The 26,060-nt window shown below is 34.2% G+C and overlaps 5 protein-coding genes across 5 annotated transcripts; 3 read left to right on the forward strand and 2 right to left on the reverse strand.

Moving 5' to 3' along the window:
* The first annotated feature begins 245 nt into the window (after positions 1-245).
* On the forward strand, positions 246-3,097 carry LOC120575792 (uncharacterized). Its single transcript, XM_039831102.1, has 5 exons — positions 246-298; positions 829-973; positions 1,021-1,362; positions 1,458-1,976; positions 2,068-3,097. The coding sequence occupies exons 1-5, from the start codon at positions 246-248 to the stop codon at positions 2,383-2,385; spliced, it is 1,377 nt and encodes a 458-aa protein (XP_039687036.1). The 3' UTR covers positions 2,386-3,097.
* On the forward strand, positions 2,662-3,510 carry LOC112419232 (uncharacterized). Its single transcript, XM_024776408.2, has 2 exons — positions 2,662-3,097; positions 3,210-3,510. The coding sequence occupies exons 1-2, from the start codon at positions 2,801-2,803 to the stop codon at positions 3,348-3,350; spliced, it is 438 nt and encodes a 145-aa protein (XP_024632176.2). The 5' UTR covers positions 2,662-2,800; the 3' UTR covers positions 3,351-3,510.
* A 1,196-nt stretch (positions 3,511-4,706) lies between these two features.
* LOC25487369 (lanC-like protein GCR2) lies at positions 4,707-7,793 on the forward strand. The gene is made up of 6 exons (XM_013609281.3): positions 4,707-4,948; positions 5,369-5,547; positions 6,283-6,394; positions 6,510-6,626; positions 6,730-7,044; positions 7,283-7,793. Exons 1-6 carry the CDS (start codon positions 4,757-4,759, stop codon positions 7,619-7,621), a joined length of 1,254 nt encoding a protein of 417 aa, XP_013464735.1. The 5' UTR covers positions 4,707-4,756; the 3' UTR covers positions 7,622-7,793.
* Positions 7,794-8,541: 748 nt separating this feature from the next.
* LOC25487370 (protochlorophyllide reductase, chloroplastic) lies at positions 8,542-11,434 on the reverse strand. Its single transcript, XM_013609282.3, has 5 exons — positions 11,273-11,434; positions 11,073-11,171; positions 9,800-10,331; positions 9,246-9,604; positions 8,542-8,917 (listed from the first exon to the last, which is right to left on the reverse strand). The coding sequence occupies exons 1-5, from the start codon at positions 11,324-11,326 to the stop codon at positions 8,762-8,764; spliced, it is 1,200 nt and encodes a 399-aa protein (XP_013464736.1). The 5' UTR covers positions 11,327-11,434; the 3' UTR covers positions 8,542-8,761.
* A 5,157-nt stretch (positions 11,435-16,591) lies between these two features.
* Positions 16,592-22,440, reverse strand: LOC25487371 (WD repeat-containing protein 44). Its single transcript, XM_013609283.3, has 7 exons — positions 20,646-22,440; positions 18,904-18,994; positions 18,305-18,462; positions 18,170-18,221; positions 17,975-18,057; positions 17,799-17,892; positions 16,592-17,657 (listed from the first exon to the last, which is right to left on the reverse strand). Exons 1-7 carry the CDS (start codon positions 22,146-22,148, stop codon positions 17,062-17,064), a joined length of 2,577 nt encoding a protein of 858 aa, XP_013464737.1. The 5' UTR covers positions 22,149-22,440; the 3' UTR covers positions 16,592-17,061.
* Positions 22,441-26,060: the final 3,620 nt, after the last annotated feature.

Genomic DNA, 26,060 nt, shown 5'->3' on the forward strand with positions numbered 1-26,060 from the left:
CATTTTCCTTATAACAATCCAAAACCTACGCTACCAAAAAAAGTTGATCTCACTACCAAAAAAATCCAAAACCACTAATGAACCGTCGTTCCCTTTCTCCTTCTCTTCATGCGATGCCCTAACCGTCGCCGTTCCTAACCATCATCGTTCCCGCTTCGTCATCACCGTTCCACTTTGTCAGCGTTGTCACTTTTCTCAATCTTCGTCGTTCTCACTCTTTCCGTCGCCGCCGTTTAAAACTGAAAATGGTGAATCACGAAGTAATGATTCTTGGTTCAAGTTCAATGACGAAATTGAGGTATGTCTTTCTCATATTTGTTGCTGTTCTGTTGACCATATGGAATTATTCAGCATATGGGTTCATGTTTATTCTGCTATTCTGTTGTTGTAGTATTTTTGTTACTGCTCTGTTGTTGTAGTTGTTGTTATGTTGTTGTAAATTGATGGGATTCTTTAGTTGCTATTCTTTAGGAGTCTCTATTGGGTTTCGAAAATAAAACAAAACAAAGATACCACTTCAATTCCACTGACGACAATACCGACAACACAAAATGAGAAATTGTATTGGGTTTGACACAGTGGCATAAAAAAATCATTTTTTTTATAAAGTGGTAGAATTAAATTATGTGTTTTGTTGCATTATGGGGAGTTTTTTTATTGCTTTTTGTGGTCCTTGTTTTTTATTGCAATCCTTGTTTTTTATTGCAATCCTTGTTTTTTATGGGGAGTTTTTTTATTGTTTGTTGCAATCATTGTTTTTTATGGGGTGTTTTTTATTGCGTGTTGTGGTCCAAAATGACGACTATGGGAATATTTATTGTCTTTTAGGGCTTGTGAAGGTAAACGGAATGATGATGAGTTGGACAATGAAGACATGTATGAAGAAGATGATGATTATATTGCAAGTGAAGAGGAAGACGGCGATGATAGTTACTTTGATGATAGTGGAGTGGATGAGTGTGTTGATTTGAGTGTTATTTTTTCCACCTGAAACATTTTGCTTGGTTACTAATAATGTAGATGCCAAATCATTGGATACTCCTACAACTGCAGCGGATTTTCAAGAAGAGCACTATGAAGATTCTGATGATTTACATACTCCCAGAGAGTGAAGATGAAGAGCTTGGTAAAAACTATCTAATTTTTAAGATGGGTGATGGGAATGCCCATGTTAAGCTTGAAAAGGGTTTGAAGTTCAACAATAAAAAGCAAGCAAAGGATGCAATTGAAAAGTATGCATTGGAGACTAGGAAAAATCTGTGCCTCAAGAAAAATAAAAAAGAATACTTGGTTGTAAAATGTATGCCTGATTACCCTTTTCATTTGAGGATTAGTAAGAGGAGTGCAAATGATTTTTGGCAGGTTGTAAGCTTCAATGATGATCATACGTGCTGTTGGATACCTAGAAATAGAAATAGACAAGCCAAGCCAAATTTGCTTGCTAAAATTTTTTTGAGTACACTCCGGCATTCTCCTTAATGAAAGTGAAAGCGTTGAAGAGGTTGGCTGCTGAGCAATGGAGTGTGAAGTTGTCACATGATCAAGTATATAGATCCAAGTTAAGGGCACTAGAAATCATTCAAGGAGCTGGTCGTGATCAATTCTTATATCTCAGGAGCTATGCGGAGGAGTTGAGAAGGTCCAATCCCAATAGTACTGTTATTATTAAGTGTGATATGGCTGATGTGGGTCCTATTTTCCAGAGAATTTATGTATGTCCAGAGGCATGTAAGGCAGCCTTTGCATACACATGTAGGCCTCTCATTGGGTTATATGCTTGCTTTTTGAAAGGAGAACATGGAGGACAATTGATGGCAGTTGTTGGTAAAGACGCAAACAACCAAATGTTTCCCATTGCTTATGCCGTTGTAGAAGCAGAAACAAAAGATTCATGGGAGTGGTTTCTGAATCTATTACTTGAAGATCTACAAACTATACAACACAAGCAATATGCATTCATCTCAGATAAGCAGAAGGTATAACTCACATGTGTGATTGTTAATATTTTAATATGCATTCATCTCTATTTTTTTTGTAATATTTGTTTACCATTGCTAATTATCTTAGGGTTTGGTTCCGGCAATTCAAAACCTTGGTAGTCATGTAGAGCATAGGCTATGTGTGAAGCACCTTTATGCTAATTTTAAGAAAAGATATCCTGGATTGGATTTAAAGGAAGTGTTTTGGATGGCAGGAAGGGCTACAACTGTTCCAGTATGGGAGAGAGCAATGAATCAAATGAAATTAATTAACGACAAAGCTTGGGAATACATGAATAAGAATTGGGCACCTGCAATGTGGACTAGATCTCATTTTAAGATGGATACACAATCAGACTTACAAGTTAACAACATTTGTGAGGCATTTAACCGGCCAATATTGTAGTATAGAGATAAACACATTATCACTCTTCTAGAAGGAATTAAGCACTACCTCACAAAAAGAACTGAAGCCCAGAAGGATCTCATGCAAAGATATAGAGGGAATATATGTCCTATAATCCAACTACAACTTGAAAAAGCAAAGAAGGTAGTTGATGGATGGGAACCAACTTGGCATTTTGATGATGAGTATGCCATATTTAGCGTGACAAATGGAACTGACACATATATTGTGAATTTAGCCCAAAAATCATGTGACCGTAGGAAATGGGGTTTAACAGGCATCCCATGTTGCCATGCTATTGCATGCATGGGGTATCACAAAAAAGAACCCAAAGATTTTGTTTCCTGGTATTATAGGTAATAAATTTAGTTTGGATTCGTATCATTAATATTTTACTTCTTATATGTATTAATTGATGAGCACATTTGGTTTCAGGAAGAGTACTTTCATGGCTACTTATTCTCACATTATTTTGCCAACAAATGGTCCCCAACTATGGCCTATATCAACAACAGAGCCAATCAACCCACCAGCTGAGAGAAGAACTATAGGTCGCCCCAAAAAGAATAGAAACAAGGCTAATGATGAGCCAAAAAATCCACATATATTACCTAGAGATTTACCAACAGTGAAATGTACAAAATGTAGAAAGATGGGTCATAATAGGAGGACATGTGGAGGAAATCGAGTGCTCCCAAAAGGTGGAAATAAGGTGCTGATTGAACTTATTTTTTGGCTTGAATTTTTGTTTTTGTCTTGTATTTATGTTTTTATCGTGTAATTCTGTTATGAATATTTTGTTTTGGGATTCAATTTTTTGATAGAAACAAAAGAAGGGAAAAAAGTCTGATACACAAGGAGCAAATGGTGCCAGTGGTTTTGGTGCACAAGGAGGTGATGGGGCTGCCACTCTTTTGACTCGAGGGTCACAACATCCTCCTCCAACCCAAGATTCCAGAGGATAATAGTTTATTAATTAGGGGACTGTTTTTTGATTCAGCTGTTAGACATATATTACTGCAACATTCAGCTGTTATGCTTGTTTTTTTCACTCAATTATTAGGTGTATTATTGTACTCGTATAGAGCCATCGTGGCTCTTTTAAATATATTTTTTTGATTAAGGTTGTTAGGATTATGAACAACTTTTAGCCTTGTATTTTGGGATATAACTATGCTAATGATCATCCAAATATTTACAGGGGCATTATGTTTTTTCATCTATTTTTAATGGGATTTTTTTTTTTCCGTTTATACTGTTTTTCCATGTATTTTTAATGGAATTTTTTTTCGTTTATTCTGGTTTATTTCCTACATTTTATCTTTATTTTCTAGTATTTTTTAGAATTTTTTCTTTCGATTTTTTTTAAAAAGTTATTTATTTTTTGTAATTCCTACATTTTATCTTTATTTTCTAGTCTTTTTTCTGCATTTTAAGGTATTTTTTAAAGTTTTTTTCGATTTTTTTAAAAAGTTATTTATTTTTTGTAATTAAAAATTATTTAATTTAAATAATTAATTAGGTGGATAAAAGATAATATTTTAAAAGCCACATCAGCCAAAATATACTCAAATGTGGTGGGGGGGTAAAATTCCGAAAAACATTAAATTGAAGGGGTAAAATTCTGAGTTTTAAAATAGGAGGGTAAAATTCCAATTCAATCAAAATAGAGGGGCAAAACTGCACTTAAACCTTAAATTTATATCAAAATTGATTGAGAATGAGTCCGTACATTTTTTGATGAAAAGGACTAACAAATATGCACATGTTAGTAGTATATCAAATATAATTTATTTTTTAGCAATATCAAATATAAAAATTATGTATTAAAAATTGTGTCAATTTATTTTTTTCAATGAATAAATACTTACATTTTTTTACGGACAAAGTTTGCAAATATGCACACGTCATTTTGAATTCAATAACATTCATTTGTTCTTTTTAGGCTAAAATATGGTTTTGATCCCTGCAAATATGTCTCGTTTTGGTTTTAGTCCCTGCAAAAAAAATTTGTTGTTTTTGGTCCCTGCAAAATATTTTGTTTTTGGAAATAGTCCCTCACAAAATATTTTGTTTTTGGAAATAGTCCCTGGGACTATTTCCAAAAACAAAATATTTTGTGAGGGACCTTTTTCAAAATCAAAAGATTTTGCAAGGACTATTTCTCTAATAAATGGTTAAGTCATCATGTGACACGTGTGCAAATTATCACAAAAGTGGAGCCAGGGACCAAAACCAAAATGAGACATATTTGCAGGGACTAAAACCAAAACGAGACATATTTGCAGGGACCAAAACCATATTTTAGCCTTCTTTTTATCGAGCTCTCTAGACGGTAACTATTGTCTGTATTCTGCACCTTTGGCCCGAGATGTCTGATCGCTTTTTTCCGAACAACTTGCCACCATTCACGGCAGGGGCAGAGACAACACTTGAAGATGAAGAAGAAGAAGCAACCTCTTCCCAAACACCAACACAACACTCTCTCACCTCACTCCTTTCTCTACCTTATCAAACACTCACCTCCAAACTACAAGCTACAGCACTTCACTTCAAACAATCGGTACTCCACAAAAATTTTCATTTTTTCTCTCTGGGTTTCATTCCATTTGTGTTTTTTAATTTTGGGTATGCTCAAGTTTGTAACTTTAACGTTGGTGCTGTAATGGGTCGGTGTGTATTTGCTCACAAAGTGTTTGTGCTGTGTTTTCTAATTCTTCTTAGGCCTAATTGGATTGCATTGTTTGCATTTATCTACTATTTGAAAGAGCTTATGAAAACAACTTGTCACATGTCTTTAAGCTGTTTTTAGCTTATTTTCATACTCGCGTAGCTTATGAAAACAATGTGTAACTTGTATGAAAAATAAACAGTTTGACTTTATTGTATCTTTTGTTATAGAAATAACCTATACATAAGCATTTATGTGATAGACGCTTATCTTATAAGTGTTTAACTAAGTTGTTTATGTAATATTTTTAAGGTGGTGAGTGAGACATGGGGTTCTGGTGTGAACCGTGTGAAGGACTATACTCTTTACACGGGAGTTCTTGGAACGGCATACTTGGTGTTTAAGTCCTACCAAGTAAGCAAGAATGTGGATGATCTTAATTTATGCTTGAAGATTGTAAAGGCTTGTGATTCTGCTTCAGCAAATTCAAGGTACTCTCTATTTCATGCATCGGATAAGACTTAACTTAGCTGTTGTAAGGCGTAGTTTTCAAAGAGAAATGATTTATGTACAATTAAATGTAGACAACTTTTTGCAATAACTTTTTAAGTGGTTAATGCAATTTAGATGGTTTATGGATATATCAGGTGTTGAAACTCATGTACCACCAATACCAATGTAACTTCATTAACCACAAATTTGAATGTGGTTAACCATTATTTTCAGATGTTCAACTCCATGTAGATTTGAACACCTGGAAATCATAGTCGATGACATCCAAATTTATGGTTTATGATGAATTTTGAAACATGGTATATCCATAAACCATCTGTTTAACGTAATTGACTACCTATTTGAACTGCATTAACTGCTTATAGAAGTTGTAGCGAACGCTGTCTAAATTTCGTTGTTCAAATTGCGCAACTGTTTTGAAATGCTCAGTTAGAGAATTTTAATTGCTATGAATAGTTGGATTTTGAAGTATAATGACAATAGAACTGCTTGTTATTAGCTTATATGTTAATATATTTTGTTGTCTGGTGATGTTACTTGAGAAATTTGCGCTTGTGTTTATCCTTAGGATTAAAGTTAGGAAATGGCTTGAACTGTAGTTTCAAACTTGTGTTTAGAAATTACTTAGATTGAACAAGTAAAGTTTCAGCCTGATATGAGAGGATGGGAAATAAGGTGATTTTAGTTTTATTTGCTAATGTATTGAGTTGCAGCCGTGTGACGTTCATCTGTGGCCGTGCCGGTGTTTGTGCTCTTGGTGCTGTTATAGCTAAGCATGCTGGTGATGAGAGATTACTTGACTATTACCTTAGACAATTCAAAGAGGCATTTTGTTATATTTTTTTATTTATGAATCACGATCTTATGATAGTCCAATTTACACATGAATTTCGGGTGTTCAATTTCTTTTTTCGTATTGGTGCTTTTATTTTTGGAACAGATTGAGCTACCCTGTGATTTGCCCTATGAGTTATTGTATGGCAGAACAGGTTACTTATGGGCTTGTTCATTCTTAAACAAGCATGTCGGTAAAGACACAATACCTACTACCTACATGGTAAGGCATATGTTATTCATCATGGCGTTCTTATTTGCAATTTAACTTGTCAAAATCATGTCGACTTGCCATGAAAATTGACTTTTAATTTAACTTTTGACAGAGACCAATTGTGGATGAAGTTATAACAACTGGTAGAAAATTGGCTCACAAGGGAAGATGTCCTTTGATGTATGAATGGCATGGGAAGAAATACTGGGGTGCTGCTCATGGACTTGCAGGAATTATGAACGTTTTGATGGACATGGAACTTAAGCCAGATGAGGTGGAAGATATCAAGGGTACGCTACGCTACATGATTAAAAACCGTTTCTCGAGTGGCAATTATCCCTCTAGTGAAGGAAGTGAATCTGACCGTCTTGTGCATTGGTGTCACGGTGCTCCTGGAGTAACTCTTACGCTTGTAAAAGCAGCCGAGGTAATATTTCCCTTTATTTTTTTGATAATGAGGCAATCTTCTCATTCGTTTCCATATTCAAATACAAGCTTCATGCCGAGTCAATATGATGTAAAGGAACCGATAAATTTGCACTAACCTGATTGCAATGGATTTTGCAGTGTTCATTGTATGGTGTACTTAAAAAGTTAAACTGAAAGTGATCTTGACAATTCAATGAAAATTAAGATCACGTGACTAATTTCTTTACCATAATTAGGTTTTTGGGGATAGAGAATTTTTGCAAGCAGCGGAAGATGCAGGAGAAGTAGTGTGGAAGAGGGGTCTTCTTAAGCGAGTTGGAATTTGCCATGGCATCAGTGGGAACACCTATGTCTTTCTTTCTCTGTACAGATTGACAGGAAACAAGGAGTACTTGTACAGGGCTAAAGGATTTTCTTGCTTTCTACTTGATAGAGCGCAAGAATTGATCGGCCAAGGAAAGATGCATGGAGGAGATCGTCCTTATTCCTTATTCGAAGGTCTTGGAGGAATGACATATACCTTTGTAGACATGATTGATCCACAGGTGGCAAGGTTCCCTGGCTATGAACTTTGAGTCGCTTGATAGTTGAAGCAACATATGTATATTACAAATGTATACTCGCATCCCCAAAACCACAATCTATCGGGTCGCCAATGAGATGTAATAAATTTTGTAAATATGAAGTAAAACCTGCAAATTTTGAACTGTGGTTTTCAAGTGCAATATGATATGTTCAAAGAGTAAACTGTGATGCACGGTTGTTCCTGATCTTAGTGCTTCATAGTCCATGATACTTGTTATAAAATGTTGGTTTTATTTTTAAAATTAACTTCAGTCTCAATGTATGCATTTTGTCTTGAAGTATATAGGCTAGAAGCTCCTTTATAGGAACAAGTCATAGCTATATGTCCATGATGACATGGTTATTAAGCCACCAAACCTTTGTTTTTGTTATAGGTTCGTTTCTTATATATGCTTACAAATAAGAGTGAAAAATAGAATTAGATTTGTATAATTTTATATGAAAAACCCATCCTAACTTTTTCACTCGGCCGTTTAGTTAATATTTGCATTCAAATAATAAGAATGTTACCTTTTTCAAAGGAATAAACTCTCATAACATCCCGTTTTCCCTTCTTAGGCCTGCACAGTTTCCTTTTTATGAAGCAAAATCTTATTAGTTAAATTACGGTGGAACCACGATTTCGTTAATACTCCAAAGTCTAACTTTTGTTAAAATTGTGAGGTTTACCATAATTCTGATAATCTCACCGCCGGTTAAAACATTTACTCTGCTGAGTATTTGTTTTCATGGTAGTATTGTGCTATTAAGCACACTTTCGGTGTGAAAGCTACGTGTGGCAGCTTTCAATTGAAGGTGTGTTAATAGCTTGAAGACGATAGTTTCAAACACATTGTTATGCCTGAGTTAACTAAAATGACTTTTAGTGGAAAACTTGAACAAGATTTAAGAGGAATTTCACTATGCACAGTTATTTCAGAAAGTCTATAAGCACTTAGCCAAACAGTTGAATGATTTTATTGATTCATCGACTCCTACATTAAGACAAAAAAAAAAGGTTCCTATCTAACAAAACATCAATTAATGCACTCAACATGATATCATTTTCACTCTTCTAGGACATCATTTTCCTTCCATGGCAAGGCAATGCCTCTGCCTTTTACTTAGCATAGATGTTGGAGGCTCTCAGCTTAGGCCAAACCAACAAGTTTCTCACTAACTTCCCACACCTTGCGAGCCTTCTCTACATCACTTGCCTCCTGGGATAGCTGGTTTTCAAATGAAGCAGAAGCTTTGTTCCAGCTCCAGTAAACACCAGATTTTGTTAGGCTTGGATCACTCACAACCTACATTTGAAAACAAACAACCATACATGAGAAATGAAGATACTTCCAATGATTCATGCACTTTTCAGAATCACATTCCATGAGTGTTATTGCTATTTGCCCCTGTCTAGATAAGCATCTGAACTAAACAGTAAAGAGTCATGACATAATTGTTTCATGTCAGCTATAAGCTGTTTTCACAAGATGTCCTTGATATATTATGAAAATAATCTGAAAGCAGCTTATGGATATGTCATAAGCTGTTTTCATAATCCCTCCAGAACAGTCTTACACGTGCGTATGTCAATAGATAAACTTAAATAAGTCAGTTGAAACAGTCTCTTTTTACCTGAGCAAGTCTCTTTCCTGCTTCATCTTCTGAGACGTAGCCTTTGGTGATGTACTTCTGGAATGGAGGGAATAGAGTTCTGAACAAGGGAATGTGCTCCCTAAACAAGCCTGTTGTGGCAATGCAACCAGGGTAAAGGGAAGCAAATGTGATTCCAGTTTCCTCATGGTATCGTCTATGGAACTCTTGCATTGTGAGCATGTTACACACTTTGCTGTCCTTGTATGCCTTGGCACCATCAAAATCTCCACCATCTATCATGGCGGAACTGTTAAGCCCATTCAAACCACCGGCAAGTCCCCTCAAGTCACCAAGGTTAGCCTTTGGCGGTACATTTCCAGCCAATGTGTTTGTGTTACCTGTTTAATTCATACACAATCAGTATAAAATGCAGCTAAGATAACAATCCTTGATATTGCAGAGAAACACGGTTAAATGTGACTTCAATCGCAGTCACATTGTGGTCGCTGATACGTCAAAAACCTTGACATTGCGGCCTGATAGCAGTAACATATCATGTTTTAACCACTGACAGACATAATAATGAACTATACCTGTGATTGAGCCGACAATGATCAAGCGCTTTGAAGGGTAGTCAGATTTGCCCAGGTCCTCAAGCAAAAGGCGCGAAAGAAGAAAGTGTCCAAGATGGTTTGTCCCAACACTAAGCTCAAATCCTTCAGCAGTGAATGTAGGTTCCTTAGCAGTTGGCAAGTAAATAGCAGCATTGTTAACAAGCACATCCAACGGCATTTCAGATCGCCTGAAGTTATCGACGAATTGGCGAACGCTGTCGAGAGAGGAAAGGTCTAAGTGCATGATTGTGTAGTTTTCCTTAGCCATGCCAGCAGATTTTGCAGCTCTTGAAGCTTTGAGGAAATCCCTGCAAGCCATAATTACATGCCATTTTCCTGTCTCAGCCAAAGCCTTAGCAGTGGCTAGGCCTAATCCAGATGAAGCACCAGTGATCACAACACTTCCTTTCCTCAATGTTTTCTTGCCATCAGGTGAAGATTTGGTAACCGCTGGAGTGGCTGTAGCTGCTGTCTCTGCCCTCACAGCACCGACTTTTTGTCGCAATTCCCTCTGATAGAGATAAACAAAACAAAAATTAGACAATGTCCACGAAAAATAAAGGTATACTTGTGCATGCGCTCAGGTCGCGCTGGTTACTACATTAAGGTATAAATATATAATCAAAATATTTAGAAATTTGTTATAAAATATCATTGAAGTATAAGTGAAGTTATTGAAATGTTATATTATTTTTGTGAAATTCACAACTCTGAATTTGACTAAACAATAAATATCACCCATATACTAATATTTTGGGGAATTGGGACCTGAGAGTGTGCTCCTCCTTGAGGTCTCAGGTTCGATTCTCTCTAATGTCAATTTAGGTGGACTAATTTAGCTTCTTCAAAAAAATATTTTGGGGAACAGGATTCATTTTCTGAGCTATGCTTCCACAAACACAAGACTCACATCTTTAATATTTTTAAAATGAACACTCACAATTTGGGAAATTTCACACATTCCTCAATTCTTTTGAATAACACACACCCTTTGGAATAACGGTGAATTTGACAAAATCAAGATGACACCGTGATCCGGACAAACTCACCTAAATTGTTCAAACATTTATGCATGCAGAATACCCCCAAAAGAAATCAAGCAAAATATTTTCATATACTCAAAGATAAGTTGAAACAATTCAAATTTATACTCAAATATTTTAATTTGCTAACATAACAATTAACATACTAACATTTATGGCTAAAAAAAAAAACTTGAAATTAAGAAAACCAAGCTTTTGTTTTCAGTTACCTTGCACCTCAATGCAGAAGAGCTGAAATCACCTTTCAAAGAATCAGACAATGAAACACCAAAAAATGTTGAATCCTTGAGAGATGCACCAATCTTTCCCTACAAAAACATTTTCCAAATTTTCAGCTCAATTATCAACTTTGGAAAAAGCATATACGATAAAAAAAAATACAAGAACAAGAACAATAACAATAACAAACCTCTTTTGTAATGGAGAAAGAAGCAGGAAGGCAAGAAGTAGCTTGAAGAGCCATTGAAACTTAGCAAAGTAAGATTGAATGAACCTTAGTAATATGAAAATGAATGTAATAAAAGTGTTGTTATTAAAATTGTGGGTTTGAAAATGAATTTATAAAGTGAAAATGTTACACTTGATATGTGAGGATAAGATAATTAGCAGCATGTGCATATGCCACATCCTTTAAAATCAACCAATAAAATTTTGAGTTTTAGATTTCATAAGAAAAAAGATATTTTAATTTTAGTGTTGCCAATAGGAGCCACTCCGTGTCAGAGACCCCATTATGGTTATAGGCTATGTCATGATAATATCAAATGCGAGAAAGCGATTGGGTGTGGAGATAATTTTATGGATAGAAGGTGAATTTCATGATTTTTTGTTTACGACCATTTTGACCATTTTAATGATAACTTATGGAACAACTATAATTTACAAAGAAAATGAGGTATTGACAAAAAAAACAAAACAATAGAGAGAAAGTAAAAACATAATATGTGAGTATGAAAGAGAAAATTGTCAAAAATGATTATACAAATATCATTTCTTTTTTTTAGAGCAGCTCTGGCAATACATTGTCGGTGACATTAGTTGTTTTTATTAGGATAATAGTCATTTAGATCCTAAAATGTATAACAGATAGTTACAATAGTTCTTCAATGTATTAAAATTTTAAAATAGTATTGTGTGATATGTTAGTCAAAATAATCTCCTATGTGAATGTTTTGTTAATAGTGTCATATTAGTTGGTTGGAATTAAATTGCGGATTCTTGGTTGACAGAGAGACGGCTTCTATTTTAAACTGTAAGGTGGGTAAAATTATGTTCTTGTATCTTAGTCTATCGATTGGAGGTGATCCTCGGAGGTTAGCGTTTTGAGAACATGTGGTGTCTACTATTAAATCTAGATTGTCGGGGTGGCAAAGTCGATTTCTATCATCCGGGGGCCGGTTCGTTTTTCTCAAGTTTGTCCTGACCTCGCTTCCTGTCTATGCTCTTTCCTTTTTCAAAGCTCCGTCAGGTATAATCTCTTCCATGAATCTGTTTTTAATTTTTTTTTTTTTAGAGGGTGTGAGGATAACAGGAAAATTTCCTGGATTGCTTGGAGCTCTGTTTGTTTACAAAAGGAGTATGGAGGGTTGGGGGTAAGGCAGTTGAGGGAGTTTAATATAGCTTTGTTAAGTAAATGGTGTTGGAGGTTGGGGGTCGGAGTGTTTCTTCTTGGTGGAGGGAGATAGCGAAGATTAGGGATGGGGTAGCTGAAGTTGACGGGGGCTGGTTTGCAGAGAGGGTGTCGAAAGTGATAAGGTATGGGACGAATACCTTTTTTTGGTATGATAGATGGTTAGGAGATGTCCCTTTTTGTATGAGGTTTGCTCGCTTATTTGATTTAGCAACAAATAAGTTGAGTACAATAGCTGACATGTGTGCGCTTAGATGGGAGGATGGGGTGAGGCGTGGAGTTGGAGGAGAAGATTGTGGGCGTAGGAAGAGGGGATGGTAGAGGAGTGTAGGCACTTACTTAATGGTGTTTTTGTGCAGTCTGATGTTTTTGACGGGTGGCAGTGGGATCCGGACATACATGATGGGTACGCTGTGAGAGGTGCATATCAAATTCTGAAAAATCCGATCTTTCCCACAGTTGACGGAACGAGTGATCTTGTCTGGCATAAGCAAGTACCTATGAAGGTTTGGAATGAACGCAGCAACAGGCTATTCAATAACATTGAAACTCCCATTTTACAGCTATTATAAAAGGTTAAATTTTATTCGTTTTTGTGGCTGAAAGCTAATAACGCCACTTTTGTGTACGGTTCTCAGAGATGCTTTGTTTGGGTATCGACTGACCTTTGTTCTTGTAAATATTGTGTATGACTGTTTGTTTTTTGGGTGGTCTCTCTGGTACACCTTGTACTGAGGAGCTCTGACCGCATTATTTAATATATTTCATTTTGATTTCTTCAACAAATAATATCATATTAGTCTCTCAATATACTTATTTATTATCATTTCATTCACTATAAGTATTTACTTACCGTCACATAAATCCTATATAAAAAGAGTTAATGTCATCTTTGAGGATATATTTTACCGTCAACGACTATTTTGACCAAAAAAGTGTACAAACAGAGACTATTTGGGAATTTCGAATATTAATGTACTATTGTGACTGCTCGTTATACATTTAGAGATTAAAACGACTATTACTCTTTGGTTTAACATACTCATTTTTATTGGTTGAAATTTGCAAATAACTCTCCAAAATTATATGAATTGCACATAAATTTGATGAGACTCCCATATTTCAACCGATAAGAATGTTGTGAATTAAAAAATGTGTGTTAAAAATTTACTTCATACGGCCTGTATAAGCAAAATTACATAATTTTACATCTTGTTTTATATTGGAAATAAGTTAAAATATCATTGCATTCAATTTGCGTTGGGACTGTGAATTATAATTTTTCTTTGCTTATAAATCATTTGTTGATTTTATTAGTAAAAAAGAAAATCGTTGTTGGTTTCTTCTTAAAAGAAGATAGTAGAAAGTTTGGGATACTATATATTTAGCAGCTGCAAGTAGCATATATGACAAAAGGCCTCAGTACTATGTTGTCCTTACCTTAGCCACTGTCTGATTGGCCTACTTTTACTCAACAGGTTCATTTTGTGTAGGGGGGAATATTAACACCTCTTATGTTGACACACCCACCTCTTTTATCTCTAGAGGTTTAATATTATTTTCATACACATTTTGTGGGTCTTTCTTAGAAGAAAAAAAGATGTTTTTTTTGACAAAAACAAAACGATATTCTTTCATTCAAATCAATAGAGTACATCAGATACAAACATCGTTAAAAACGTAAAGGATGAATATGCGAACAAACTCACAACACCCAAGTTAATAGCATACAACGGCAAAATGCATACAAATAATATGATAAAACTTAAATCACCGAATTACTCATGCTTCCGGATCTGCAACGTTGACGTCCAAATCATTGCTTGAATTTGTAATTGATTGAGGTAGATTTTTCAATAGGAACTGAACAAACACCGCGACAAGACGCGTAATCAAACGCCACACAAGACGAAAAAATGATGTTATTAGCTTCCCTTTGTTGCACGAGGAATGATATTTGTAAAAATATTTTTCGGACAACTTTTGGAAAACCATTTCTTCACTATTTTTCAAAGACAAAAAAAATAGAGAAAAAATAAAAAAGAAAAGGAGTAAAAATACAACATAAATATGAGAGAGTTGTTTCAAAAGTTATCATAAAATAATATTACAAATATCATCTCTTTTGTTGTACATACAATAGCAAAAACAATGGCTTAGACTTCTAGAAATAACGATTAATGAATGAGTTGGCAAATCACATGACCACATGACTAAGACCTAAGTTTATACTCTCTCATTATAACTATTGCATTCGTTTTATTTATTTAATTCATACAAATAAGAAACTATAAAAATAAAAATAAAAAGATAATAACAATTTTACAAAATTAATCTTATCAAATATTGATGTATTCATTATTATAGTATTATTACAAATATAAAGTTACAGATTTTTTTTGTTGCAAAGAGGGTCTATACTAAAAAAGAAATAAAAGTTATAAAGAAATTAAACGCGGAGTACAATTCGAGAAACATTAGCCAATGATTTTTTTTCATTTATTTTTTGAAGGGCGGATAATTTTTATTTGTGATGCACATACTATTAATTAAATGGATAATTTTTATAAGCTGCATTGGAGATCCTATTCGTACTGGTTTTGGAGGTGTGATCTGAAACTTCACAGGTAGTTATGTTGCTGGCATCTCGGGCTTCATCAATGGCCCCAACGACATCTTGTTAGCTGAATTGACATCACTGCACAGATGTCTTACAATGGCAGCTAGCATGAATTTTGCAGTTTTGGTTTGCTACTCCGACTCACCTCAGGCAGTTAATCTCATAAATGATGATACCTCCCACTTCCATGTTTGTGCCGTGCTCATCCAGGACATTAAGGACTTGTTGAATTCTAGAGGTTACACGCTCCACCACACTTTTAGAGTGGGCAACCAAAGTGCGGACTTTATGATAAAATTAGGAGCCTCTGCGGATGATGTTTTGACAGTTTATTCCAAAGGCCTGTTACCGCTTCTTAGGACGGACGAATTAGGAACTCTCTTCATTAAGAACTAGTTGTTTTAACTTTTGTTCCTGTCTTCCTTTCATTTTCCTGTTTCTTTTTTAATTAATCTTGTAACAAAAAAAATGGCATACCTTTTTTTTTTTTTACAAAAAATAGAGGTTATGATTTAAAAAATAAGTAATACTACCTTAAAAACTAACAATTATCCTCATGAGTTTAACTTAGTTGGTATGAAAATTGCATATTATATGTAGGGGTCGAGGTTCAAACCCCGGACACCCCACTTCTCCATATTTAAAATATGTGAGCTCTAGTCACTAGACTACTTGAGAAAAAAAAAAAACCAATAATAAAACTATTTTTGAAACATTTTTTGTGTGGCAAATATAACATTAAAAATGAGACAGTAGATGTACTATAGTTTGATGAGGCAGCATGTGTTCAACTGATCTTTAAGATAGAGCTCTATGAAACGTCAATATCCTATATTTTAGAATCCAAACTCATAGTTTTATCAATTGGATTGTAAGTTTAACTTTTTTAACAGTCGTTTACCATAATGTGCTTTTTTAATTTGTTACCGTCATGAAAATTTAACTGTTCTATTCTATTTTTATGAATTTCAAACTCAGTGTTATTATTGTTAGTATTTTTTAATAGACGAAATGACAAAATAATTATAAAGTCACGTATAAGTGCATAGGATTGAAACCCGGTCAGACCTGTTATTATTATGATTATATATATATATTTTTTTTTTTTTGAGATTTAAATAATTGAATTTCAACATTTCCACTCTTAAGCTTAATTGAACTTTAACATTTCCACTCTATAGCACATAAGCAACTAATTTTTCATTGAGTGATCAAATTCCGTCAAGTCTTTCATTGAGTGATCAGTTTTTGTGAAAGCACGCTAATTTTGCAGGGCATAAGATCCAAATAGTTCAAATTTAAATAAAAGAATGTGAAAATCAAATTTCTTATCCCAAAAGTATCACTATTACTTAAAAAATTACAAGTGCATAAGCAACTACAACTTGAGCCTGAGTTTTTATATACACGAGAATTTTGCAAATCTATTTTATCTTTTGATGTTATAGATAAATTTCTGGACAGAACAATGACTTTAGTGACACTAAATTTTGCATCTATGCTATTTATTAGAAACTGATTTACTTGGACAACAACATATTGAATTCCACAACAAAAAAAAACTCAAGGCAACAAGTATAAAAGAATCATCATTTCTAATTTCAATAAGCTTTTCCCATACTCGCGTTACTCTACATTTCCCGATTACATTCATCGGTTTCTAAATTCCTGATGTACCTTTTTTTTTCTTCTTTTTTCTTTTTGTTTAACAATGTTTCCCCCCTCCCCCATTTCCCCCCTGAGTGCATGAATGGAATGATAACCTATCTTCATCCAATAAGCACAAGAACAAGGAAATAAATGAAACCCCGCTAATATTACAAATCTCACCCACTTTTCTGTACAGGTTTTTGCCAGCTTATGGAGAAGGTGATGTCAACTGCCTTCTGAGCTGAAATCAACTCGCTCTCCGCTGTGCTATATAGTCATACACATATTCTATGGTCTCTTATATTCGAAGTGGCAATCCAAAATTTTGGAAAGTTCTAATCTCACCTCGAAGACCGGCAGTAACAATCACCATACCCCAGGCTGACATTTTTTGACTTACCCCATTTGAGAAATCCATACTGACACGAGGGCTTTGATTTCTTGCAGCTAGAAGAAGTTTTTCTTCTGGCCATGTTGCAGAAATTCTATCAAAAAAGTAACTGTTTGTCGCACTCGCAATGGTTGCGTGATGTGGACTATTGTAACCTGAAGCAGACCGTGAACCCTCGACACCGAAGTTTTCCTCTACAGGTGTAGGAGGATGATTGGCTGATGCGATTTCGTCATTGTTGCTATCAAGCTCAGGTTGCGCTCCAGAAAATGTATCATGCATGTCCCATGCATCACCCATACCAGGCCAGGGAATGGCCACTGACACATCTTTACAGTGAAAATGTTCATACGACTGTGTCACGGTGACACCTTTACTTCTGTTGGGCCTGCAATCGGCTTCATTTTTCCAGATGTATACATGGGAATCCTCACTTGCAGCAACAATATATTTACCATTTGCTGTGAGGGAGGCTGAAATCTGGCTACTTGCATTTCGAAAGCCTGCAAGAAACTTACATCAGTTTGATCGGCACGAATTGGTTTGACCATATAATTAAATACAATTTATCATACAAATGGTCAATTCACTTGTTATATGATCTTTTAAATAAATTTTACTTGTTGTTTGCTCGTGTTACACACCTTTAAACTTATGAACCAGATCAATACTATCAACAACCCGTATTCGAGAGTCAGCAGATGTGATAAGTACTTCTGATGAACTTCCTGGGGCAAACTGTTCAAAAAATGCAAATACAAAGACAATCATAAGCATCATAACTTAGGTACAGCTGTAAGCCAGTAAATCATTAAATTACCTGGAAACCAGTAATTTTCTTGTGATTTGATTTCTTTTTCTTGTTCTGCAGATTGATCTGACTTTTCTGTTGCAACTTATTTTCTGAACAGAATATAAAAACAAGATGTTAACCAGTGGCCACAATTGTCAGAATAGAGTATAGATAAATAGACACAATTATTATATAAAGAAGAGAAAAAGCCTCTGACAGTACCAGATGTATTATATAAATGACAGCTACCCTTGTATGAACCAACTAGTGCACCCTGCACAGACAATTTAACTAAGTTGTAAGTGAACAGTTGAATTTCTGAAGTCTGAAATGGATGCATATTAACCTTGAACCAACCTGACCATCAGGTGTATAACAAGCAGCAGTGACCATCTCATGAAGATCAATCCAATCAACAACTTGTCGATCCGGAATGCTCCATATGCGAACCTTAGCATCCAAAGATCCACTAATGAAGTATCTATCATCGACAGGATTAAAGTGGATGCAAGTTACTGTGCCAGCCAGAAAGCAGATTGAAACGAAAAAAGATATAATTAGCACAGGAAAAAAAAAAAAAAAAAAAAGGAGGGAGCGAGGGTATTAAATTGCGTTGACTCCTAAATTTAACCACCCTATAGGATATTAAAGAACTCCTGTATAACTTGTCCTATATGCAGTGAAGACAAATATTATGATAAAATTGTGCCTTGCGCATAATTGGTCTCAAAAACTAATCTTGAATCAGATTGGATAGGGATAGGACAGACTTCAAATTTAATTCAATTTTTAGTAGGGAAGAGGCAGCAGAAACTTCGATAAAAACACATAAAAAGTACACGGGTGCTCTGTTATATATACATGCACATTAGAGTGGCCTACATGACTGCAACTCAGGTTTAGGGAGTCCGAAGATAAGTTTATTGCAAGATGATAGAATGATTACATTTACTCACCATAGTCACTGTGTGAAAAAATCTTCAAACAAGACTTGCTAGACAAATGCCACAGCCGCACTGTTTTGTCCATTGAAGATGAGAGCAAGTGCTGTGCAAAATGTGGAGTATAAACATTACAAGGATGATCTAAACACTGGTATTTTAATCAGTATTTCAAGAACAAAATTAACTGATTTATGAAAAATATTTCAATTTTAAATATTATTCAACAGACATTAATAGAAAAAAGGTATCTAAATAAATAAACCAATAAAACCCTGCACATTGAATCTATTCAAAATTCAAAGAAATTGTCTCAGCTAGCTATGCTATCAATCATCATAATTCATTCTTCAAAATTTAATAACTACCAGAGGTGCTCATCCTAGTCCCACTGGTGTTACCATAACAATAAGGTATGAATCAAATAGGATGTTACAATGCCTAGTTTACATAAACATCTCTCCAATGTATACTAAAGGGGGAAAGTTTGGCAAACTAAACAAATCAGTTCAACACTTTCAAAGGTTTTTTCCCCTATTTAATAGGATCCAAACCTTTCAACGTAAATGTGGTTTCATAAAACAATATAAACGAGAACCAATTACAAATAATTTTTGTCTGTCTTAACATTGAATATGAGGTAGTTGAACAAAAATAATTTGGTAAGGTGAACAAGTCATTTTTATTTTTTTAAATTTCAAACACATTTGTTGAGCCGGGGAAATAAATATAATTTTAGTTTTGTGGTAAAAGGATGGATTACAGCCTACCTAATCAGAAGTTAATTTTAAAACTATATAAATTTACTCTCCCATTGTAAAGACATCAAGATATTGTCTAGTTTAGTGTTTAGCAACTTCCCACCCCAAGTTACAAATAACCATCCTAAGTAAGCTACGGCTTTTTTCAACAGACATCTTAAGTTATCCACATCACAGTTCACTATAGCAATTGCAGTAAAAAAATTAAGATATACTCAACCATGTTTCCTTGTCAAAGAAAATATCGAACATAAAGAAATCTCTAAACGCACTGCTACCATCCATGTTGTGTGTAAGTTGCCTCCCTAAATTGTTCATTTTAAATGCCGTCTTTCCAAGAAAGGCCTAAAATCACAACGTAACTCCATAGGAAAAATAAACCATTTTAGACCCATTAAAAACGAAGTTTATAAACACTAATTTGAGTCTCATTGAATAGGAGCGAAGAAAAAAGATCCAGAAATCTTTTCACTGTGACAAAACTTTTTCTACTTGTTCCCACAATACATGTTTTTAAGACTGCAATAATGCAACCGAAAGGAGAGTCACTAAAACTAGAAATAGGCCAGTATGTACTCTAATAACTAGTACAAGACATTTTTAACACTTAAATGTACTCTTATGCAACTTGGAACCAATTTTAACAGTTAAATGTACTCTGATGCAACTCGGAACCAATTTTAACATATAAATGTACACTTATATGCAACTTGGAACCAATATCTGTCCCTTGATGCCTGTTCAGCCACTTGAAAACAATTCTATCCAATTATAAAATGAATACTGAGTTTTGTGATATAAACACAAAAATAAACTAAAAATTGTTCAAGAAAAGCTAATTCATTAGTTCATCGGTCAATAATAGAAATCCTTTAACAAAAGCCAATGATGCCATGTAAGAGTGAATAATAAATTTTACAAATATAGACACCAAGTCGTTGAAAACACCTCAGCAATACCAAAACAAAAAGACCTATCCAAAAAACAGAAGCTAACCTGAGACTTGGACCAAGAGAGGTCAAGCACATCATCCAAATGACCTTTAAAGGAGCAAACGGGTTTTTCAGTGAGTGCAAACACATGTTCAGGGACCACAAACTGGTCCAAACTCATCGACTTCCTACTAACGGACGACCTCCCCTTTCTCTTCCTCTCCAGAAGATTATCCGCCAAAGGAGACAAGGTCGCGGGTTCCGGCGACCCATTAACAAGAAATAACATATTAACATTAACATCCTCCTGTTTCTCCATAAGCAACAACTCCCCTTTCCTCTCAGACTCCACAACCTGCCAAACATGAATCACACAATCCTCACCGGCACTAGCAAGATATTTCCCATCTAAACTAAACTTAATACTCCAAATTGATCCATTATGAGCTTGAATTTCTTGACTCTTATACAATGCAGTTAACTCTTTACATGATTTCCCATATTGTCTCACTCTCACCCTCTCAGGTCCATGAAATGAACCATCTTGACTATCATCCGTAGCCGAGCTCGACCTCCTCCCGCCTTTCTCCGACGAAGTATCTCTCTCATCACTACTCCTCCTCTCCTTATGACCCGCCATTGAACTAGCAACACTCTTGATGCTCTTCAACCAACTCCCTCCTTTCTTCTTCCCCTTAGAACAACCTCCATTACCATTACTCCCATTTCCAACACCACCACCGGCTACATCACCAGTCTCCTCGTGATTCTGCCGGCGCATAAGCTCCTGCACAATCGGAGATTGACCAACCGTCATCTCAAATTCCTCCATAGTCAACTGTCTCCCAGTACCAACCTCCTTCACTTTATTCCACATTCCATCTTCTCTAACTTCTTTCACAACAAACTCTTTTCCATTATCAAGATCTCTGATAGTACAAGCTTGTTCTTCCCCTTTTTCAATTTCATCACATTCTATCTCTTTAGAAAGCACAGCTTCACCAGAAATTTCACCCGTGTCCGGCAAAGTAGAAGAATTCCCCGGCAAGAAATCAACACCGGAATGACTTCTTCTAGAAGAATTCTTTCCAGATGGAGGTTTAGCTGGGGATCCGCCAGAATTACCGGGAACAGAAGTATTTACATTTACAGTAGAAGAGATAAAACAGGAGTTATTAGAATTGTTGTTATGACCGTCAGATTTGGATCGGAATATGGCATTGTAAGGTGGGATTGGGTTACCACGTGAAAGGGCAAAATCGGAAGAGAGACCAATAGTTTGAAGAAGACGAGTACGACGTTCTGAAACGGAAGAAGGTTGAGAGATCCATATGTCGTAACTGTTAAGGGCAAAATTGTAATTACAATTATTGTTGTTGTTTTCTTGGTCTTCGTCTTCTTGGTCAGAGTTGGAGTTAGAACAAGAGCAGGAAGAGGAAAGAGAGAGTAAACGGTCGTTTGATTCGTAAAAGAAATCTTGTTGGTCTAGTTGTTGGTGTTGGTGTTGGTGTTGGTGTTGTTGTTGGAGGAGTTGGTCTTCTTGAGAAATGAGAATGGGTTTGTTCATGGTTTTAAGGGGTTGTTGAGATTGAGATTGGGATTGGGCATTCCCATTTCAATGAAAATGCCCTTCCCTGAGCAAAATGTTAGTGTTGTTAATCAATCAATCGATCTGATCAAGTTTTTTAGAATGGAGGATTTTGAGATCCAATTGAGAGAGATTTAAGAGAAGTTTGATTTGTTAAGAAATGAGTTTAAGGTTTGTGTGTGGTGTGGTGAGAGATTGGAGGGGTTCGGCCAGAGAGCAAATGTTTCTGTGTAGAGAGAGAGAGAAAGAGGAACATAGAGAAAGAGAAGGAGAGGCTTCTTCTGTTATTATTCATTTTTTTATAATTTATAAAATAAATATTAAGATTCTTTCCATAATAACTCCATAACTTATATTTATTGAGTTGCTAATTAAAAAACAAAAATTAAAACTTTCAATATATTAAATATTAAAGTGTAATCAAGGATTGGGTCAAATCATTTAAATTGATTTGGTTATTTTATGGTTTTAAATAAATACAATTTTTATTGGATTTCACTTTTGTTTCACTTATTTCTCATGAATATGTGATGTGTTCATGATTCGAGTTTCAACTTTGTATATATTATGCAATATTCTTACCAATGATTTAAAGTCATGAGGATTTAATTAAGTATTTTTCTTATTTAAATAATTTATTTTAATTATTTATTCATAATTATCATTCATGTAAATACACTACAACAACAACAAAGCTTTATCACATTAAGTGGGGATCGACTACATGAGTCAAACGACATCATAGTGTTCTATCCAAAACCATTTCTTTCTCCAACTTATTTATCTCTGTATCTTTCATAATAGTTTCTCTTATAATTTTTCTATATTTACCCTACCTCTAGCGACCTAACTCTCCTTCATCTGATCTATTCTCCTTACTACCAAATCCACATGTCTTCTCTCTACATGCTCAAACCATTAAGTCAAATTTCTACCATCTTTTTTTTGTTATAGATGTTACCATTACTCACTCTAATGTCGGCATTTCTAATTGTATCTCATCTAGTTTCACCACACATCCAAACAATATCCTCATCTATGCCACTCTTACTTTATATTCATGTTGATTCTTTACCGCCTAACACTTTGGCACATTCAACGTCGTCGGTCTTACTGTTGTCTAATAAAAATTTCCTCTAACTTAAGCGTTATTTTCGCATCACTTAAAACACCTAAGACACTCCTCCATCTCAACCACCCAGTTTGAATTTGATGTTTTACATCTCCTTCTATTTCTCCGACGTTTTGTACTATATACCTAAGATATTTAAACTGTGTAAATGCTGGTATGATATGAACTCCAACTTTCACCTTTACGCTAAAAACACTCCGCCTCTTGCTAAAATTACCTGTCATATACTCTATCTTGCTTCTAGTCAAGCGAAAACCATATTTCTCTAAGGCTTGTCTCCAATTGTCTAACTTCCCATTTAATTATTCCTTCGACTCTCCAACTAGGACTATATCTTATGCAAAATGCATACATCTCAGTTTCGTTTTTGGATGTGTTTTATAAGTACATCCAAAACTAAGGTGAAACAATAAGGGCTTGGTGTTGAACATTGGAGTAACCCTATTGTTATGGAAAAATATTCATCTAAATATACTAAACGCGCAATCCTATAGTTATAAGAATATACATTATGTAAAAAAAAAAATTGTCTAAATATTATAACATGCAAGACTTTCTCGTACTTTTTATCACCATATACATGTTTTAATGTAGGAAAAAAGTTATATATTTTTTAAAAGATTTTATAAATTCAATTTCTTAATTTTTAAAAATATAAATTCGATTGAACTGAATCGGTCAACCCTCTTCTTCATTTGGATTACATGAGAAAATGTTTTTTTTTTTGACAAATTACATGAGAAAATGTTATAAAAATAAACTAAATTGACTATTTTTAATTGGTTCATAATTTTCTCTGAAAAGCTGAATCAACACTGGGATGAAAAAATCTAATATTATTTCAGTATTTAATGTAATATATAAATTATTCTTAGAAAAAATAGTTATTCTTAGAAAAATATAATCGTTAATTAAAGTATTTTATTTTTAACTTTTTTTTATGAATAAAAGTATTCATAGTTGATTTATTAACTCATAATAAAAATAAAATGATCTATTAAAAATTATTTGATTAAAATAATTTATTTTTAACTTTTTTAATAAATAAAAGTTTCAGAGAGGAATTATTATTACTCTTTGACGTGTGCTTTCAAGTCCTACTGCTTTGACTTGTGCTTTCAAGTCCTACTGCATTAATCGGTATATGTAAAGTATTCCTTTCAAAACAAAATAATCCAAAATTTAAATTTATTTGGGTTAAATTTTTGAACCACATACATTTAGCTTTTTGACCATCTTTAGCTTATATTTTATCGCAAAGGAGTAATTTATTGATACTTTTCTTGATATTTAATGTTGAAGATAAGTGTGATAAACAAATTTGAATATTCTCAATTAATGGATGATTATCTCTGACTCTAGATCATAAATCATTGTTGCACTCTAGTTCATATGTTTTTTAATGATAAATGTTATTATGTCAATTGTTATGTTATGTTAGTTTTTTTTTTCTTTTTATTAGGATTTGAATCTTAAATCTCAAACTCCTTAACATTTAACTCAGTTAAGTTAAACAACTTTTAGCTTTACATATATAAATTTTTTACTCTACTAAAGTTATACCATACCCTAATATACTTGTCATAAAATGGAATGAAACGCGTTAATTTAGGTACACATTTCATTACTTCAATTGAATAATATAAGCATGTTTCATGCTTGAATGTTTGGTTTTCAACAATCCCATTTACATCATCTTTTGCAATTTTGTTTGTCCGACTTTGGTATTTTCTTCCTCTCAATCTCTCTAATATTTTAATTATAATATTAATTTTAATTAAACGTGATTACCATAAGTTTCAATGCCTTTTTCGGTGCCATGTGAATATAGTAATATATGGAGTAATTAATTACTTAAACAGATAAACATTGCTTTCAAAGTAACAATGCTGTAGATATCCAACCAACAAAAGTTTTCATGTTTCTTAAATTGTCCCTTAAATAGTTTGTGTCTCTCAAAGTGTGTTACAATTTTTTGAGGCATTATAATTATGTCTTGGATTAGCACTCAACGACATATTTGTTTTACCTTTGCCAATATTTCAAATCTACCATCACTAAAGTCATTTAAGATGTTGATTTTTAGGGACATTTGATTATGCTAATCGGAGACAAATTAAAAGATAAAGGTATGCCATTATGTGATAAACACTGTAACTTTGAAAAGTAATGACTTCTGCCCTCCTTACAAGGCTCACCTGAATCATAGTATAGGTAGGGGTCACTCACTCACTAATCTTCTTTCACAATTAAAGAGATATGTTAGTTCTTTAAATTAATTAATATATGTCTCCCCTTTAACCTTTTTGAATATTATTTCTAATGTTGATCGTGATTAATCAACCCTTGTAAATAAACCTTTTTTTTGGGTACAAAACCATTCTTTTTCCTTAATAACCCAAATTGCAAATATTTATAATTTATGTTCATGATATTTCAATCATGTATATTTCCTCAAAAAAAAAAAAAAAAAAAACAACAATCATGTATAGACTATGTGTAAACGCCTTGACAAAAAAAGAAAAAGAAAGTGTAAACACTGAATTAATTTCTTTGAAGCCGTTTAAAAACACATTTATTTACATATATTCTCATTTCTTTGGTACTTGATGAAAGTAAGATGCTTGCTATTTGTCTTTTGTGGCATTCGACCCATCTTTAATCTAAAAGAACATAGAGTAAATTACACTCTACCTCCCTCAGAGATTTATGTCAAAAGTATGGTTTTGAGGATCACTTAAATCAGATATGAAAGCTAT

Source organism: Medicago truncatula, chromosome 2 (assembly GCF_003473485.1).
Source record: "Medicago truncatula cultivar Jemalong A17 chromosome 2, MtrunA17r5.0-ANR, whole genome shotgun sequence".
Taxonomy (NCBI): domain Eukaryota; kingdom Viridiplantae; phylum Streptophyta; class Magnoliopsida; order Fabales; family Fabaceae; genus Medicago; species Medicago truncatula.

Excerpts from the sequence above, each read along its gene's own strand:
- LOC120575792 (XM_039831102.1), top strand. The coding sequence starts at position 246 with ATGGTGAATCACGAAGTAATGATTCTTGGTTCAAGTTCAATGACGAAA. Across the intron at positions 299-828 it reads AGTTCAATGACGAAATTGAG|GGCTTGTGAAGGTAAACGGA; the intron begins GTATGTCTTTCT and ends ATTGTCTTTTAG. Across the intron at positions 1,363-1,457 it reads GTGCAAATGATTTTTGGCAG|TACACTCCGGCATTCTCCTT; the intron begins GTTGTAAGCTTC and ends AATTTTTTTGAG.
- LOC112419232 (XM_024776408.2), top strand. The coding sequence starts at position 2,801 with ATGAGCACATTTGGTTTCAGGAAGAGTACTTTCATGGCTACTTATTCT. Across the intron at positions 3,098-3,209 it reads TCCCAAAAGGTGGAAATAAG|AAACAAAAGAAGGGAAAAAA; the intron begins GTGCTGATTGAA and ends ATTTTTTGATAG.
- LOC25487369 (XM_013609281.3), top strand. The coding sequence starts at position 4,757 with ATGTCTGATCGCTTTTTTCCGAACAACTTGCCACCATTCACGGCAGGG. Across the intron at positions 5,548-6,282 it reads TCTGCTTCAGCAAATTCAAG|CCGTGTGACGTTCATCTGTG; the intron begins GTACTCTCTATT and ends ATTGAGTTGCAG. Across the intron at positions 6,627-6,729 it reads CAATACCTACTACCTACATG|AGACCAATTGTGGATGAAGT; the intron begins GTAAGGCATATG and ends AACTTTTGACAG.
- LOC25487370 (XM_013609282.3), bottom strand. The coding sequence starts at position 11,326 with ATGGCTCTTCAAGCTACTTCTTGCCTTCCTGCTTCTTTCTCCATTACA. Across the intron at positions 11,172-11,272 it reads CTTTCTCCATTACAAAAGAG|GGAAAGATTGGTGCATCTCT; the intron begins GTTTGTTATTGT and ends ATGTTTTTGTAG. Across the intron at positions 9,605-9,799 it reads CATTGTCGGCTCAATCACAG|GTAACACAAACACATTGGCT; the intron begins GTATAGTTCATT and ends TGAATTAAACAG.
- LOC25487371 (XM_013609283.3), bottom strand. The coding sequence starts at position 22,148 with ATGAACAAACCCATTCTCATTTCTCAAGAAGACCAACTCCTCCAACAA. Across the intron at positions 18,463-18,903 it reads TTTTTCACACAGTGACTATG|TAACTTGCATCCACTTTAAT; the intron begins GTGAGTAAATGT and ends TGGCTGGCACAG. Across the intron at positions 17,893-17,974 it reads AGAAAATTACTGGTTTCCAG|TTTGCCCCAGGAAGTTCATC; the intron begins GTAATTTAATGA and ends TTTTTTGAACAG.